At 35.1% G+C, this 15,351-nt stretch overlaps 1 protein-coding gene across 1 annotated transcript in view; it reads left to right on the plus strand.

Annotated features, from left to right (window-relative positions):
* galnt14 (UDP-N-acetyl-alpha-D-galactosamine:polypeptide N-acetylgalactosaminyltransferase 14 (GalNAc-T14)) overlaps positions 1–15,351 on the plus strand; it is a 283,833-nt gene that overhangs the window by 243,232 nt on the left and 25,250 nt on the right. The window contains exons 12-14 of the mRNA XM_059355726.1: positions 4,890–4,982; positions 6,351–6,434; positions 12,361–12,505. Of these exons, the coding sequence (XP_059211709.1) occupies positions 4,890–4,982; positions 6,351–6,434; positions 12,361–12,505 (322 nt within the window). The remainder of the gene's footprint in view (positions 1–4,889; positions 4,983–6,350; positions 6,435–12,360; positions 12,506–15,351) is intronic.

The following is a 15,351-nucleotide window of genomic DNA, read 5'->3' on the forward strand; positions in this document are numbered from 1 at the left end:
CTTTGTGGTGTATTTGTCAAGTGTTTTATATAATAAGGGATAAAATATAAAGTGTCAAGACAATGCTTGTTTCTCTGTAATTCTTTAATATTCAAAATATAAATTGTCCCTTTTGTGAGTGAATATCCACATAAAGGCGAAACATTATAAATGACTGAAGACTGAAGAAGAAGAAGAAGAAGAAGAAGAAGAAGAAGAAGAAGAAGAAGAGTGAGCTCGAAGAAATCTAAATTACAGCACTTCATCATGATAAAGCTCCTGGGAACTACTGGACGCCACAGACTTTTAAAGACACAGAGACCATTTTACATGCTTTTATCTCATCATGTTTGGATTACTGCAACAGCCTTTTTACCTGCCTGAACCAAAACTCCATTTATAGACTTCAGATTGTCCAGAACTCAGCTGCAAGACTTTTTTAACGAGAACCAAGAAGCACTCCTGTCCATCACTCCTGTTTTTCCATCCTTACACTGGCTCCCAATATGTTTTAGAATTTAAGATTTTACTGATTACTTTTAAGTAAGTGCTACATCTCTGACCTCTTAACACCTTATACACCAGTCCATACTTTGAGATCCTCATTGAGTTTGAGTTTGAGTTTCCTCCCACAGTCCAAAAACATGAACTTAGGCTTAATTGGTGACTCTAAATTGCCCGTAGGAGTGAATGAGAGCGTGATTGTCTGTCTCTATGTGTCAGCCCTGTGATAGTCTGGAGACCTGTCCAGGGTGTACCTCGCCTCTCGCCAGAAAAAATGAATGAATGATTTATCTGGTAGATTATTCCTTTAACAGTTCAGTAAATCAGAGACATCAGCATATATGTTATATGTGTAACCTTTGTTCACATGTGCAACATTTAAATTTCTTTATTGAGCATGATAGTGTTTTGAAAGTAAAAAAAAAAAAAGATTCAAAATCACATTTTATGTTGGACTAAAGGACTTAAAAAGACACAAAATGACCAAAAAAAGACAGAAAATGACTAAAAAAGAAACAAATGAGACAAAATGACCAAAAAGACACAAAATGACCCAAAAAAAGACACAAAATGACTAAAAAAGAAACAAATGAGACAAAATGACCAAAAAATACACAAAATGACCAAAAAAAGACAGAAAATGACCAAAAAAGAAACAAATGAGACAAAATGACCAAAAAGACACAAAATGACTAAAAAGACACAAAATGACCCAAAAAAAGACACAAAATGACTAAAAAAAGACACATAATGACCAAAATTGTTACGCTAAACACACAAGACACAAATAAAATAGAGTCCCACTAGAATAAAAAACCAGAGTTGATGACAGGATCACACACAATCACAAGATCACATTTATGTTGGTTTTTCTTTGTTTCTTTTTGGTTCAAAATGTTGATCCAGTAAGTCAGAATAAAAAATAAATTATTATTATCAGGTCATATAGGTGAAAAAAATACACCAACATGGCATTTAAACATGTTTAAATGGTGTATACAGGCAGGATGAAATGAATTAAAACATGGACGAAATAGCCAAAAAATAGAGTTAAACAGCCAGGGTTGCTAGTTGGGTTCTCTTTGTGGCTTTATCGGCGGAGTTAGACGTTGACTCTGCCAGGTTGGACTGACTCGGTCCCGACAGCGAGCGATCCCGCTGCTGAACGGCACTTTTGGAGCGAAGCTTCCACCGAACGGCTCATATAAACTTATTGTTTTGTGTCAACCAGCTAATCCACACCAGCACCGAGACTTCTCCGCTCCCTGTCGGCCAGTTGTGAGGCAACATCTGTTCGGCGAGAAGGATTATGACTTTTATTCCCGTCGTGATGTCCTGATGTTTGTGATCAATGCCGATCACCCGAACAAAGCTGCAGTTGTCTGCCCGCGTGGCGCTCTGCCGGTTAATTAGCTGGCGGCTGGGTGCTGGCAGTCCACAGTTATGAATATGCTAAATAAAAAGAGCTGCTTAATAATTCGATTACAAAGATTATGCTGTTTTCCTCCCTCGCCGAGCTCTGCTGCTGCTGCTGCTGAGTGCATTTTTTTTTTCACTCGTAAGCCTTTGCGTGACACGTATTTATGTTTATACGCCCACAAACATCTCATATCCTCTCTCTGTCTTTCATTAAAACCGCCACAGCCAGTGTGTGTAATGCCTGTAATGGAGGGTTTCTGTCATTTCAATGAGATAGTTCACAGCTCAGAGAAACTCAGCTAATAGCTAATTACTACAGAGAGACAGAGGGAGAGAAAAGAGGACGAGTGAAAGGGAATAAATGTGGGTGAGAGATAAAGAAAATGTGCTCCACTGTTCCTGCAGTGTGGGTGAATAAAGTGCACTGAAATAAAGCAGGAGTAAACATGCAGTCTGGGTTTGAAGATCATATATCTGGATAAAGAAAAACAGAATTTTACCCTCTGGAGTCTCCAAAAGCTTCTTCATCACATCCAGACTAGAAAACAAAGCAGCGTGGAGCCAAGTAAAACTGGAGACAAGCTCAAATATATTTAGTATAAAATGATAGAACTGGATGGAACCCTCTTATATGTTAGATTTGACACCTTTGGTCACATTTGCAACATTTAAAATTCTTTATTGAGCATGATAGTGTTTTGGACGTAAAAAAAAAGACTCAAAATCTCATTTTATGTTGGACTAAAGGACTAAAAAAAGACACAAAATGACCAAAAAAAGACACAAAATAATTAAAAAAGACACAAAATGACCAAAAAGACACAAAATGAGAAGACAAAATGACCAAAAATGACTACAAAAAGACACAAAATGACCAAAAAAAGACACAAAATGACAAAAAAAACCCAAATGACCAAAAAAGGACCCAAAATGACAAAAAAAGACACAAAATGACAAAAAAAGACAACAAAAGACACAAAATGACCCAAAAAAGACACAAAATGATGAAAAAAGACACAAAATGACCAGAATTGTTACGCTAAACACACAAGACACAAATAAAATGGAGTCCCACTAGAATAAAAACCAGAGTTAATGACAGGATCACACACAATCACAAGATCATATTAATGTTGGTTTTTCTTTGTTTCTCTTTGGTTCAAAATGTTTTAATCCAGTAAGTCAGAATAAAAAATCAGTTATTATTATCAGGTCATATAGGTGAAAAAAATATACCAACATGGCATTTAAACATTTTTAAGTGGTGAATACAGGCAGGATGGAAAGGATTCAAAGATGGACTAAATAGCCCAAAACTCCATAGAGTTAATGGTAGATATTTATCCGGACCACATCTGGAGATGAGCTGTTGTTTCAGCAGGTGAATTCTGCTGATGTCTGTTTTTACTCCTCCTCCTCCTCCTCCTCCATCCTGCAGCCTCTCCTCTATTTCTGTTTCACTGTGGATGAAATATCAGTTGAAGAGAGCACAGGCATTTCTTGCATCAACAACATGTTACATATATCTTCTTTTATCCTCTAACTTAAACGTTTGAATATTATCCCTAAACATCTCGTGTGGTTAATAAACTTCTCCTCTGTCCTGAGTCCTAAATAAAGGGTTGAATAAATGGAAAAAGTACAATATAAAATGAATATATTATAGCAGGGAACTAGACTGTGAAGCACCAAACTGGTACTCAATACATTTAAGGTATTACACTGTGAGCGATATGTCAACCTCTTCTATGACAAGAATTCCAAATTCCTTCAATCATTACTATATATATATATATATATATATATATATATAGTAATTTGATTATAATTATCAAGTTAATTATTAATCATAGTAGTTTAGTAACTGACTGATTTAGCTGAATTCACCATAGTCATATAATTTATTACAATTAAAGATTATTTATGATAATAATTAATAATGTTTCACTGCAATTTCTACAAAAATATTTACAGTGTAGGCTAATTTATTGTTGTTTCACTAATTAGCATGTAATAGATTAAGTTAAAATGTAAAACAATGGTATTTTACCATAAAATATAATAATAATGGAGGACTTGGAAGTAATGTTTACAATATTTACAGTTTATATTTACAGTGATGCCATACATTAATAGTTTAATTCCTAGAACTTAAAATCTGTTTGAAAAATTTTAAAGGCATGCAATATCATTGTTGTCATTGCTTGCTGTGCAACTTCAACTGTCAACTTCTATGTTCAGACTGCAGGCAAAGTGGCCCAAATCCTTTTTTGTTGTTGTTGTTGTTGTTGTTGTTTTGCTAATATGTGACTCAGATCAAATTTTTCATTGTGAGCAGCACAAATCACATGGAATCACGTATTGGCTGGAAAAAACAAGTAGTCACCAAACTTCTTCAGTCCAACAGAACCTGCATTTAATCCTTTTTGTACCCAGATTTAAGAAACAAAACAAACTCTTTGTGTGGTTTTGTTTGCAGCCAATTGTCGCAAGTGTTCTTTGTTTTAATGTGACATGAGATTGTCCCACTACTGAAGCAGCTACAACCTCTACAGCCAGTGGTGTGCTCAAGTCGAGTATGGTGTTTTACTGATAATAACCAAAAATCTTTATCAAGAAAACCATGGAAAATGTCTAGATATCAGCTCTTAAATTAAAGACTAATGAGCTATTTTTGTTGTTATCATTATATTTGTCAAAACAAATGAACCTTTAGTTGTACCAGGTGTTAAAATGAACAAGAAATTGAAGAAAACAAGCGTGGTCTAATATTTTTTTCATGACTGTATCTGTGTAAAAATCATTTCGATGGCTAGGAGTGATGGTGGAATTTTACGCCACTGAATGCTTCCATTCAACTGATACATATCAGATGAAATTGTCCATTGGTTTCAGTATCACTTTAAGGGTACTGGTAATGTAATTTTTCTAACCATACTTATCCATTGTGTCATGGTTTTAACTCTGTATGTGTGTTTGTGTTACAGGAACACACGTCGCACAGCCGAGGTGTGGATGGATGACTTTCGTCTCTTTTACTACTCTGCTCGGCCTGCAGCACGAGGGAAATCCTACGGAGAGTAAGAACACACACACACACACACACACACACACACACACACACATAATTAACACTGATAAGTAGCCAGACTCCAGACCTCTGAACTGCCCATCGACTGTATAAAAGAGGTGGACGTAGTCTGAAAAGTGAAGCCAATGCAGAAGTATCATACACCTGCATTCTTTCTCATGACCAGCAGGGGGCGACTTGTTACATGTCGTCCCTGTAAACCAGGTGTCTCAAACTCAAATTACCTGGGGGCCGCTGGAGGTAGTTTCAAAGTGACTAAAATGATTACTAAAAAAAGACACAAAATGACCCAAAAAAGACCAAAATACTAAAAAAAAGACACAAAATGAGCCAAAAAAGACACAAAATGAGCCAAAAAAAGACACAAAATTATTAGAAAAGACACAAAATTTTAAAAAAAGGCACAGAATCAATAAAAAAAGACACAAAATAACCAAAAAGACACAAAATTACAAAAAAAAAACAACAACAACACGGCAGATAATAAACGGTCTGGTAGCAGCTTCCTTTCTTTTTGTTAACAAGTGAAACAAAGCTCCAGCTGGAGCAATAAAGGGACCTTCCACACACAACACGGTAAAGTGCCATTCATATTAAACTGAGACGCAATCGGCCCGCGGGCCGCGAGTTTGAGACCCATGCTATAAACTATCAGATAGGAAAGAACTAAAATTTTTCACGGCAACAAGAGTGGACTGTCACAGCTGGAAGGATTGTTGCAATTTGCAGAAGGTGACAGAATTATAAACTCTTAAAAAGAGTGAAGTGCTCCTTGCAGCTTCTGCAGCTGAAATTCATCACAATGATGCAAAAATCCTGTGACTCAAATAGGCCATAAAGCAGCTCTGTATATTGATTCACAGTGGTGCCCACAATGGACTAATACAACACTAACGGGAGTGAATTATTCAGCCTTTGGACACTTAGAGTACCTTAACACCCTCTGAAAATCATGCTTTTGCTGACGTCCAATGGTTAAACTCTAACTGAATGTTGCTCTGTCTGCAGCCTGAAATAAATGCTTTACCAGTGTCCCCACAATGTGATTAAAACAAGACTGCAGGAGAAGACATTAAAAGGCTCAGCTGTGCTTAAATGTCAGTGTTTATCAGTCAGACACAGGTAAACAGTGACATTTAGATACAGCTGTAAGCTTCTACTTGCCTTTTCGCATCACACATTTCCACTATTTGTTTGTTTTGTCCTTATTTGTGACAATTTTGTTCAGTCTGTGGCGATTTTTATAGAATTTTGCTTGGTGTGAAAAGGCTTCTGACTATCTGATTCACTGTTTATCTGTCTGCTTTTCTCTTTATCCGACTGTCTGTTTTTTGTTTGTGTGTTTTTTTTTCTGCAGTATCCGAGGCAGAGTGGAACTGCGCAACAAACTCAAGTGCAAATCTTTTAAGTGGTACTTGGACAACGTCTACCCAGAGCTCAAGTAAGTGTGTGTGTGTGTGTGTGTGTGTGTGTGTGTGTGTGTGTGTCTTTGAACTTATCTGTCCAGGGAAAGCTTCTGCTGAGCAAGCAACTGAGAGAGAAGGGGAACTTTCAAGACTGACACCAAAACCGGCTTTATTACTGTCTGGGGCCTTTTAAAGATAAGATTTTTTTTGTTATTATTGATTTGCTTTAAAGGTTTTTGTGTGCTTTTTTATTTTGTTTTAGTTTAGATTTGAAAGGGGAATGCTGAGTTTACACAAAGGTCAGTTTATGTGTGAAAACAGTCGTACGTTTGATGTCTTCAGCGTCTCTGGAGGAGCTTTGTCAAGGCCGCGTAATGAACCGAGACCCGGGAGTTTGTGACACAATAAAGTTTTTATCAACTTTTTTCTGAGTCGGGATGTCTCTGCCTCTGCCTCTGCTGCTTTGAGTTTGAGTATTCTGTTTAAAATCTTGTCTCTTGGCTTTGGGCTCTGTCCTCAAACTTTAGTGTCCTCAAGTTTCTCAGGGACTCCGAAAGAAAAGCAGCAGTAATAAAAGATGATAGGCGATAATACGGGCGGTGCGGAGGGAACTTAGAGAGTTGTTTCAAAGTCTAGCTTACTTTGCAGAACCTGTGATGTATTTTCAGGTGAGAAGCACACAAGTAATAATGTGGGAATGGTTGCAAATTATACAGCTTTTTATAGTTTCTGTTGTATGCTAATCATAGATTGTATAAATAATGGACGTAATGGCCGTGACGTCACCCATTGGTTTGTGGCCCGTTGGAAACAGGTTGGAAGCATCGAGTTCAGCGTTATACTCGTCGCCATCTTGTTTCCAATAACCCGACAAAATGTTTGTTACTTCCCTCAGAAAACTGACCAGCGACTCCTTGGAGTGTCTGTTAGTCCAACCAAACACTGAACAAGACATTTACTGAACAAAACGTCCAAATAAACTGTCATTAAGTGAAAATACAGTGAAAGGGTCAAAGTTGTTAGACCAAACTGCTAAATGTCCTTTTTTATATCTATATAATGTTATATACAACTTTATTGACACGTTGCCGTGGATACGCATTGTTCTGCTTCTCTCCTGATGACGGCTCGCCTTGTTAGTGACCTGTCAATCAAAGGTAGCCACGCCCCAAATCATACGATTCTTTATCTTCTAGTTTCTTCTAAATGGGGCCATTATTTACACTATTAAATATTTTGCATCATTTTTTATTGAAATGAATGGACAGAAATGTTTTTGCAGCCAAACTTAGCGCCCCCTGCTGGAATTTTTGGTAGAATGCAGCTTAAGGCACTTCCTGGTTTGCCTCCCTGCTCAGACCTGGAGGTTGCCGCCTGATGCAAATGAGGCGCAAAATGCAACTCCTATTTTATTTTAATCTGTCAAAATTAAAAGCACAGCATATAATTGGTATATATATTTGGTCTCTCGATAAAAACAATATCAAATGACAGACTTTAATGACGCTGTGAGGTAACATGTGATCATAGTTATTGTTATTGTTATTAGTTATTGTTTTCATTATCGAACAACCACCAGTGTCAATGAAAATCTATGTGACGTGACTCAAACTTATTTGAATTATGTGTAAAGTGTTGTACACTGTGAGCAATATGTCAACCTCTTCTATGAAAAGAATCCCAAATTCCTTCAACCATTACTAAATATAAATCTAGTAATTTGATTATAATTATTAAGTTAATTATTAATCAGTGTTCCAAAATGATGGTGTAGTAACTTTATGGGACTGATTTAGGTGAATTTGCCGTAGTAGAGTAGAATAGAATAGATAGAATAGAATTCTTTATTGTCATTGCACAGAATACAATGAAATTGGATGGCGGTCCTCTTGGTGCTTATAGATTAAAATAAATAAATAAATAAAACAAAATAGAGTTCTAACATAATACAAGACACTATAAAACATGCATGTCCAGCTATTCACAGACATTCACAGACACATAGTCATATAATTTATTATAATTAATGATTATTTATGATAATTATTAATAATACTGATGCAATTTGACAGTGTTTCACTGTAATTTCTACAAACATTTTTACAGTGTAGGCTAATGTATTGTTGTTTGACTAATTACCATGTAATACATTAGGTTGAAATGTAAAACAATGGTATCTTACCATAAAATACCTGGAGGACTTGGAATTAATGCTTACGGTATTTACAGTTTATATTTACAGCAATGCAATACATTAATAGTTAAAATCTGGAAATTTTTAAATACATGCAATCTCATTTCTTGCTTGCTGTGCAACTTCTATTGCCCTCGATACGAAGGTTATGTTCAGACTGCAGGTAAAAGTGGCCAAAATCCCTTTTTTCTACCCATATGTGATATGTGATATTCATATTTTTTATACCAGTGTGAACAGCATGAATCACATGGAATCAGATTTTTTTCTAATCAGACCTGGGCCTCTTAAATATGTGCTCCTAAATCAGATCTAGGTCATGGGGGTCAGTTCAGTTCAGGACCGTGAGCTGTTCACTCTGGAGTCTGATAAAAGCCACATTTAAAAAATAATGTGAAAAAGCCTGGTGTGGTGACAGTCATGTGATTGTGACAAGAAGTGACTTCTCCAAAATATGGGTGTGACTGGAAACAGAAATGTGAAAAAGTAGCTAATTTCAAAAAGCTTATTATAAGTTTAAACCCATTTAACAATTCTAATCTGTTAGTAGAGTTTCCTGTATTGCATTTCACTTGTTCTGACCATATTTATTGAACAAATTGATTTGATATATGTTATGGAGATGCAAACATTATTTTGTTACTTAAAAACAAATCTGAAAAATAATTTATTGTGAAACTGCACTATTAATGTCACAATTTTAATATATGTTGTGGAGATGCAGAGAAAAATGCAAATTTGTGTTTCTTTAAGCAGAAAATGTGTCTAGTTTTTATTTTATTTTAAAATAAGAAATCAAATAAATCATAAACACAAATACCATGAATGCCCAATGTATCGTATATGTCACATCACAGATCTTTGACATTTAGGGGTAGAATTTTTTTTTTAAACATCATAAATGTGTTCTATGTGGTCCACTTGTTCTGTGGTATATCCCCCATAATTTTCCTTTAAGGATAAATAGGTCTGGGTTCTTATGGGTTAAAAAATAATGTGAAAAAGCCAAACAAAAAAATGGGAACTGAGCAAAAAAAAATCCAAATTGAGCATTAAGAGCTGCAGATTAAACACAGCCTATGAGAAGAGTAACGTCTATTATCACATTTATTCACATTATGTCATTTGATTCTAATGAAATAGCCGCAAGTAATGTTAATAAATGTAATGTTCACATGCTAATTTACCCACAGCCGAGCCTGGGTGTAGTGAGTCTTTCATATAGAACACACACACTCCTCACAAGCCCACAAACAGGCCTTTTTACAAATACCTTAAAGACACATAGGCGCTCTCATTTAAACACTTCTCTCTTCAACACACACACACACTCACACACACTTAAATACCCATTTATCCACTGGAGGCTGGTGTTAATCCCCCAGAATGGAATTAACAGGCTGGCTCTCAGGGGAGGACGGACCTGACCCTTAAAACGCAGAATAACCTTTAACGGGTTATTAAAACAGAGAGAGATAGCAGATTGAATTAATGCTACAGGGCTTAAGCCCGAGTTTATAGCGCGGCCGGGAATTTAACAAGAAACACCGAGAAAGTTTATCAAAGAGGAAAAGATTGGGAAGAAACTTTCTGAAGTAATGAGTTTAGTGGATCGTGGCCTTCAGCGGATTTGTTAAAGGTGCATGAGGCGCGGCGGGTTTTTTTTTTTCTTAAAAGGCTGATAAATCACTGTCAAATTAACGGCGATATCTTGATGTAGCTAATGAGAGCGTGGTGCAGATGATTGGGGTCTTCTGTCTCATCTCACTGAGGCTGCTAGTGCATCTTAAAATTAACACGATATATCCTCTTAATCCTGTTGCTTCCACTTTGGGTAAAAGAGGTTTGGGAGATGAAAGCGTCCCTTCACTAACATTAAAAGAAAATAGATATGTTCTGTGCTGTCGAGGGTTTTATTTAGGGATTACATATCTACACTGCAAATTATTTGTTTCTTACCAAGATAATAAAATAAAACTTAGATTTAGAAGTGTTAGATAATTGATCTTGATTTAAGAGTTCATTTCTTATTTTAAGTGTTCAACATGCTTATTTCTTGATTTAATAATCTTAATTTAATTTAATTTAAACTAAAATCTGTCCATGCAGCAAGATCATTTCCCTCCGATTTACTGTTTTTATCTTGTTTGCAATTTGGTGTAGTGGTTGGCACTCTACGGTGCTGTACGGTGGCCCTGAAGTGCAAATCACAACGGCAAATCAGAAAACACAACAACAAAACAGAAAACACAACAACAAATCAACAAACACAACAGCAAATCAAAAAACGTTTTGTTGTTGTGTTTTTTGATTTGCTGTTGTGTTTTTTGATTTGTTGTTGTGTTTGTTGATTTGTTGTTGTGTTTTTTGATTTGTTGTTGTGTTTGTTGATTTGTTGTTGTGTTTTCTGTTTCGTCGTTGTGTTTTTTCATTTGTTGTTGTGTTTTCTGTTTTGTTGTTGTTGTGATTTGCACTTCAGGGCCACCGTACTCTTGCCTCACAGCAAGTTGGACTCTGGTCTGCAGCTCTTCTGTGTGGAGTTTGCATGTTCTCCCCGGCTTCCTCCCACAGTCCAAAAACATGCACTTGGGTTTAATTGATGACTCTAAATTGCCCGTAGGAGTGAATGAGAGCGTGATTGTCTGTCTCTATGTGTCAGCCCTGTGATAGTCTGGAGACCTGTCCAGGTGCAGTGGGGGAAGAAGTATTCAGATCCCTGACTTCAGTAAAAGTACTAATATACCACACTGTGTAATTACTCCACTACAAGTAAAAGTCCTGCATTCATATTTAACTGAAGTAAAAGTAAAAAAGTATCAGCATGAAAATGTACTAAAAGTATCAAAAGTAAAAGTACGTGTTATGCAGAATGGACCCACTCAGATTGTTTTATATTATTTCATATATTATTATATTATTTGTATTGATGCATTTATGTTAGCGCTTTACTTTTGTAAAGACAGGGCTAATTTTGATTTTGATTTTGATTGAGAATTTATTTGAACACAAAATAAAAGATGAACATTTAAAAACAAACAAACAACAATAAATACAAGACAACAACACAAAATGAAACAACAACAAGACTCAACACTTATTTGTGTTTAAAAGGAGTCAAAGCTTATTAAATCCCTTCTCCCTATGTTAATTTACTATATTCAGTTATATAACAACAATAATATTTATATATATGTATGTATAACACATAGTAATGTAGTTTATAAACTCATTATTACCATTATTAACACACATAACTTGTTATTAACTTACAAACACATAAGTACACTTACATCCATGTAGTCATAATGAGACAACAATGAACAAACAAACAACAATAACACACAAAAAAGAAGAAATAGTAACACATTTAAAAAATAAAACGTCAAGCTTTTTTTGTAGCTACTTAATATACTGTTATGAGGTTTAATTTACAGAAATGTCTAATCCCTTTTAATTGATCATGTTTTTTATGTTCAATCTTGATCTGAAAAGTAATTAAAGCTCTCAGCTAAATGTAGTGGAGTAAAAAGTACAGTATTTGCCTCTAAATGTAGTGGAGTAGAAGTATAAAGTTACATAAAATGCAAACACTGAAGTAAAGTACAAGTACCTCAAAACTTGAGTACCTGAATAAATGTACTTTGTTACCTCACCTCTCGGCCAGTGACAGCTGGGATCGGCTCCAGGCCCCCACGACCCGAGTGCAGATAATCGGTTAGAGATGATAATGAATATCTCCAATCCTCCGTCTTGTTTTCCTCCATCAGGGTCCCAGATGACAACGACTCTCAGTCCGGGGTGATCAAACAGCGGCAGAACTGTCTGGAGTCCCGCAGGGTGGAGGGCCAGGATCTGCCCGTTCTCACACTGGCTCCCTGCATTGGGACAGAGGGCGTCCCCTCCACCAACCAGGTGGGGCAGCAACCACTCAGTCATGTTTCATTTAATAGTATTTTTAATGTCTCTGTCAATTCAATTCAATAAGGCTTTACTGGCAAAATCAGTAAGTAGAACTTTTTCCAAATATTTGGACGACACAAAAACAGTAAGATAAAACAATCAATAAAACAAAACAGATACTAATAATAAATATATGTGTGAGACAAATCAATGACAAATATACAATTAATTAAGTAAAAATAGTAAATTAAGACAACAACAATATATCAATGTGTCAGATGCAATATTGTGTAGTAGAGGAGTGAATGTGAATGTGTGTGTGTGTGTGTGTGTATATATATATATATACACACACACACATATACACAAATAGACATATACTCTCTCTCTCTCTCTCTCTCTCTCTCTCTCTCTCTCTCTCTCTATATATATATATATATATATATATATATATATATATATATATGTATATATGTGTGTATATATATATACAGTACAGGCCAAAAGTTTGGACACACCTTCTCATTCAATGTTTTTCCTTTATTTTCATGACTATTGACATTATAAATTCATCAAAACTATTAATGAACACATGTGGAATTATGTACTTAACAAAAAAGTGTGAAATAACTGAAAACATGTCTTATATTCTAGTAAGCAAAGGGTGGTTACTTTGAGGAATCTAAAATACAAGACATGTTTTCAGTTATTTCACACTTTTTTGTTAAGTACATAATTCCATATGTGTTCATTCATAGTTTTGATGCCTTCAGTGAGAATCTACAATGTAAATAGTCATGAAAATAAAGAAAAACACAATGAATGAGAAGGTGTGTCCAAACTTTTGGCCTGTACTGTATATATATATATATATATATATATATATATATATATATATATATATATATATATATATATATATATATATATATATATATATATATATATATATAGGTTCATCTCAATACATTAATATGATGTAAAAGTCCATTTCCAGTATTTCATATAGCCCCAACCAAGTATTGAGTCATATAGATGGACATACTTTTCGGAGGCAACATTTCCATATTAAACATACTTTTTAAAATTGGTCTTTTGTAATATTAACATTTTGTTGAGACACTGAATTTAAGTCTTCATTAAATGTAAGCCATAGTCATTATAATTAGAAGAAATTAAATAAATGAAGACATGAAATGTTTCACTCTGTGTGTAATGGATCTATATCATGTGTTATTTCCACTTTTTTAATTGAATTAATGAACTTTTCTATGATATTCTAATTTACCTATATGCACCTGTAAATATATATATATATATATATATATATATATATATAAATATATATATATATATATATATATATATATATATATATATATTTCTCTTAAGTATTCAGTATTCAGTTCTTGTTCACCAAAGACAGTTCCACTGCAGGCTTCAGAGGTCCCCGCTTTGATAGGTAAACATCTATTAGGGCTGCAAGTCCCCTCTATGCAAAATAAAATATTTGCATTTACATTATGAAAAACCACCTTGAATAAAAGCATTCTGTTTCACTTCAATAAGAAAACCACCAGAGAAGTATAGAGCGTAGTGTAGAGCGTTGGTCCCCTGCTTGTACTGTAAGCGTGTTTGTGTGTGTGTGTGAACGCGTTCTGCCTTCTCTGCCATAATTAATACCCGTAGGATTCTCATTATTAGAGCGAGTGTGGAGGCTGTGATCCGCTCTAACAAGGCCCCGCAGAGAGAGCCCACATGTCAGCAGCTGAAGCGCCTGAAGGCAGCACGGGCTGGCCTGTGACTGAGAGGTTGTAGGTTCAAATCCCTCAACTCACAGGGAAAACCACTGCGTGTGTGCGTGTGTGTGTGTGAGTGTGTGTGTGTGTGTGTGAAAGAGAGGGAAGGAAGGCTCCTAATCCCTGTTTGTTCGAGTGCAGAAGTCTGAGTGGCTCCCAGGTGGGAATGTTTTCAACATGAAGAATTAAATTAATTTTTCTCTTCTGTCAGTTTCTCCCCTGAAAAGTGAGTTTTTGTCCCCTGGTGTTTGCAAATATTATTAGCCAGTCTAATTAAAAAAAAGAAGAAATCCACATTAAAGGGTTTTTTTTTCTTGGTGTCCTACAATTTCACCCATATTTATATCAAGTTAAGTCTTTTCATCCTGCCTGTATTCACCACTTAAAACATGTTTAAATGCCATGTTGGTATATTTTTTTCACCTATATGACCTGATAATAATAATAATTGATATTTTATTCTGACTTACTGGATCAACATTTAGAACCAAAAAGAAACAAAGAAAGACCAACATAAATGTGATCTTGTGATTGTGTGTGATCCTGTCATCAACTCTGGTTTTTATTCTAGTGGGACTCTATTTTATTTGTGTCTTGTGTGTTTAGCGTAACACTTTTGGTCATTTTGTGTCATTTTTAGTGATTTTGTGTCTTTTTTAGTCATTTTGTGTCTTTTTTTGGTCATTTTGTGTCTTATTTGGTCCATTTGTGTCTTTTTTTTGTCATTTTGTGTCTTTTTTGGTCATTTTGTGTCTTTTTTAAGTCATTTTGTGTCCTTTTTTGTCTTTTTTTAGTCATTTTGTGTCTTTTTTGGTCATTTTGTGTCTTTTTTAAGTAAATTTGTGTCTTTTTTGTCTTTTGTGTCTTTTTTAACTAATTTTGTGTCTTTTTTTAGTCATTTTGTGTCTTTTTTTGGTCATGTTGTGTCTTTTTTTTGGTCATTTTGTGTCTTTTTTAGTCCTTTAGTCCAACATAAAATGTGATTTTGAATCTGTGTTTTACTTCCAAAACACTTTCATGCTCAATAAAGAATTTTAAATGTTGCAAATATGAACAAAG

Source organism: Centropristis striata, chromosome 18, assembly GCF_030273125.1.
Source record: "Centropristis striata isolate RG_2023a ecotype Rhode Island chromosome 18, C.striata_1.0, whole genome shotgun sequence".
Classification (NCBI taxonomy): Eukaryota; Metazoa; Chordata; class Actinopteri; order Perciformes; family Serranidae; genus Centropristis; species Centropristis striata.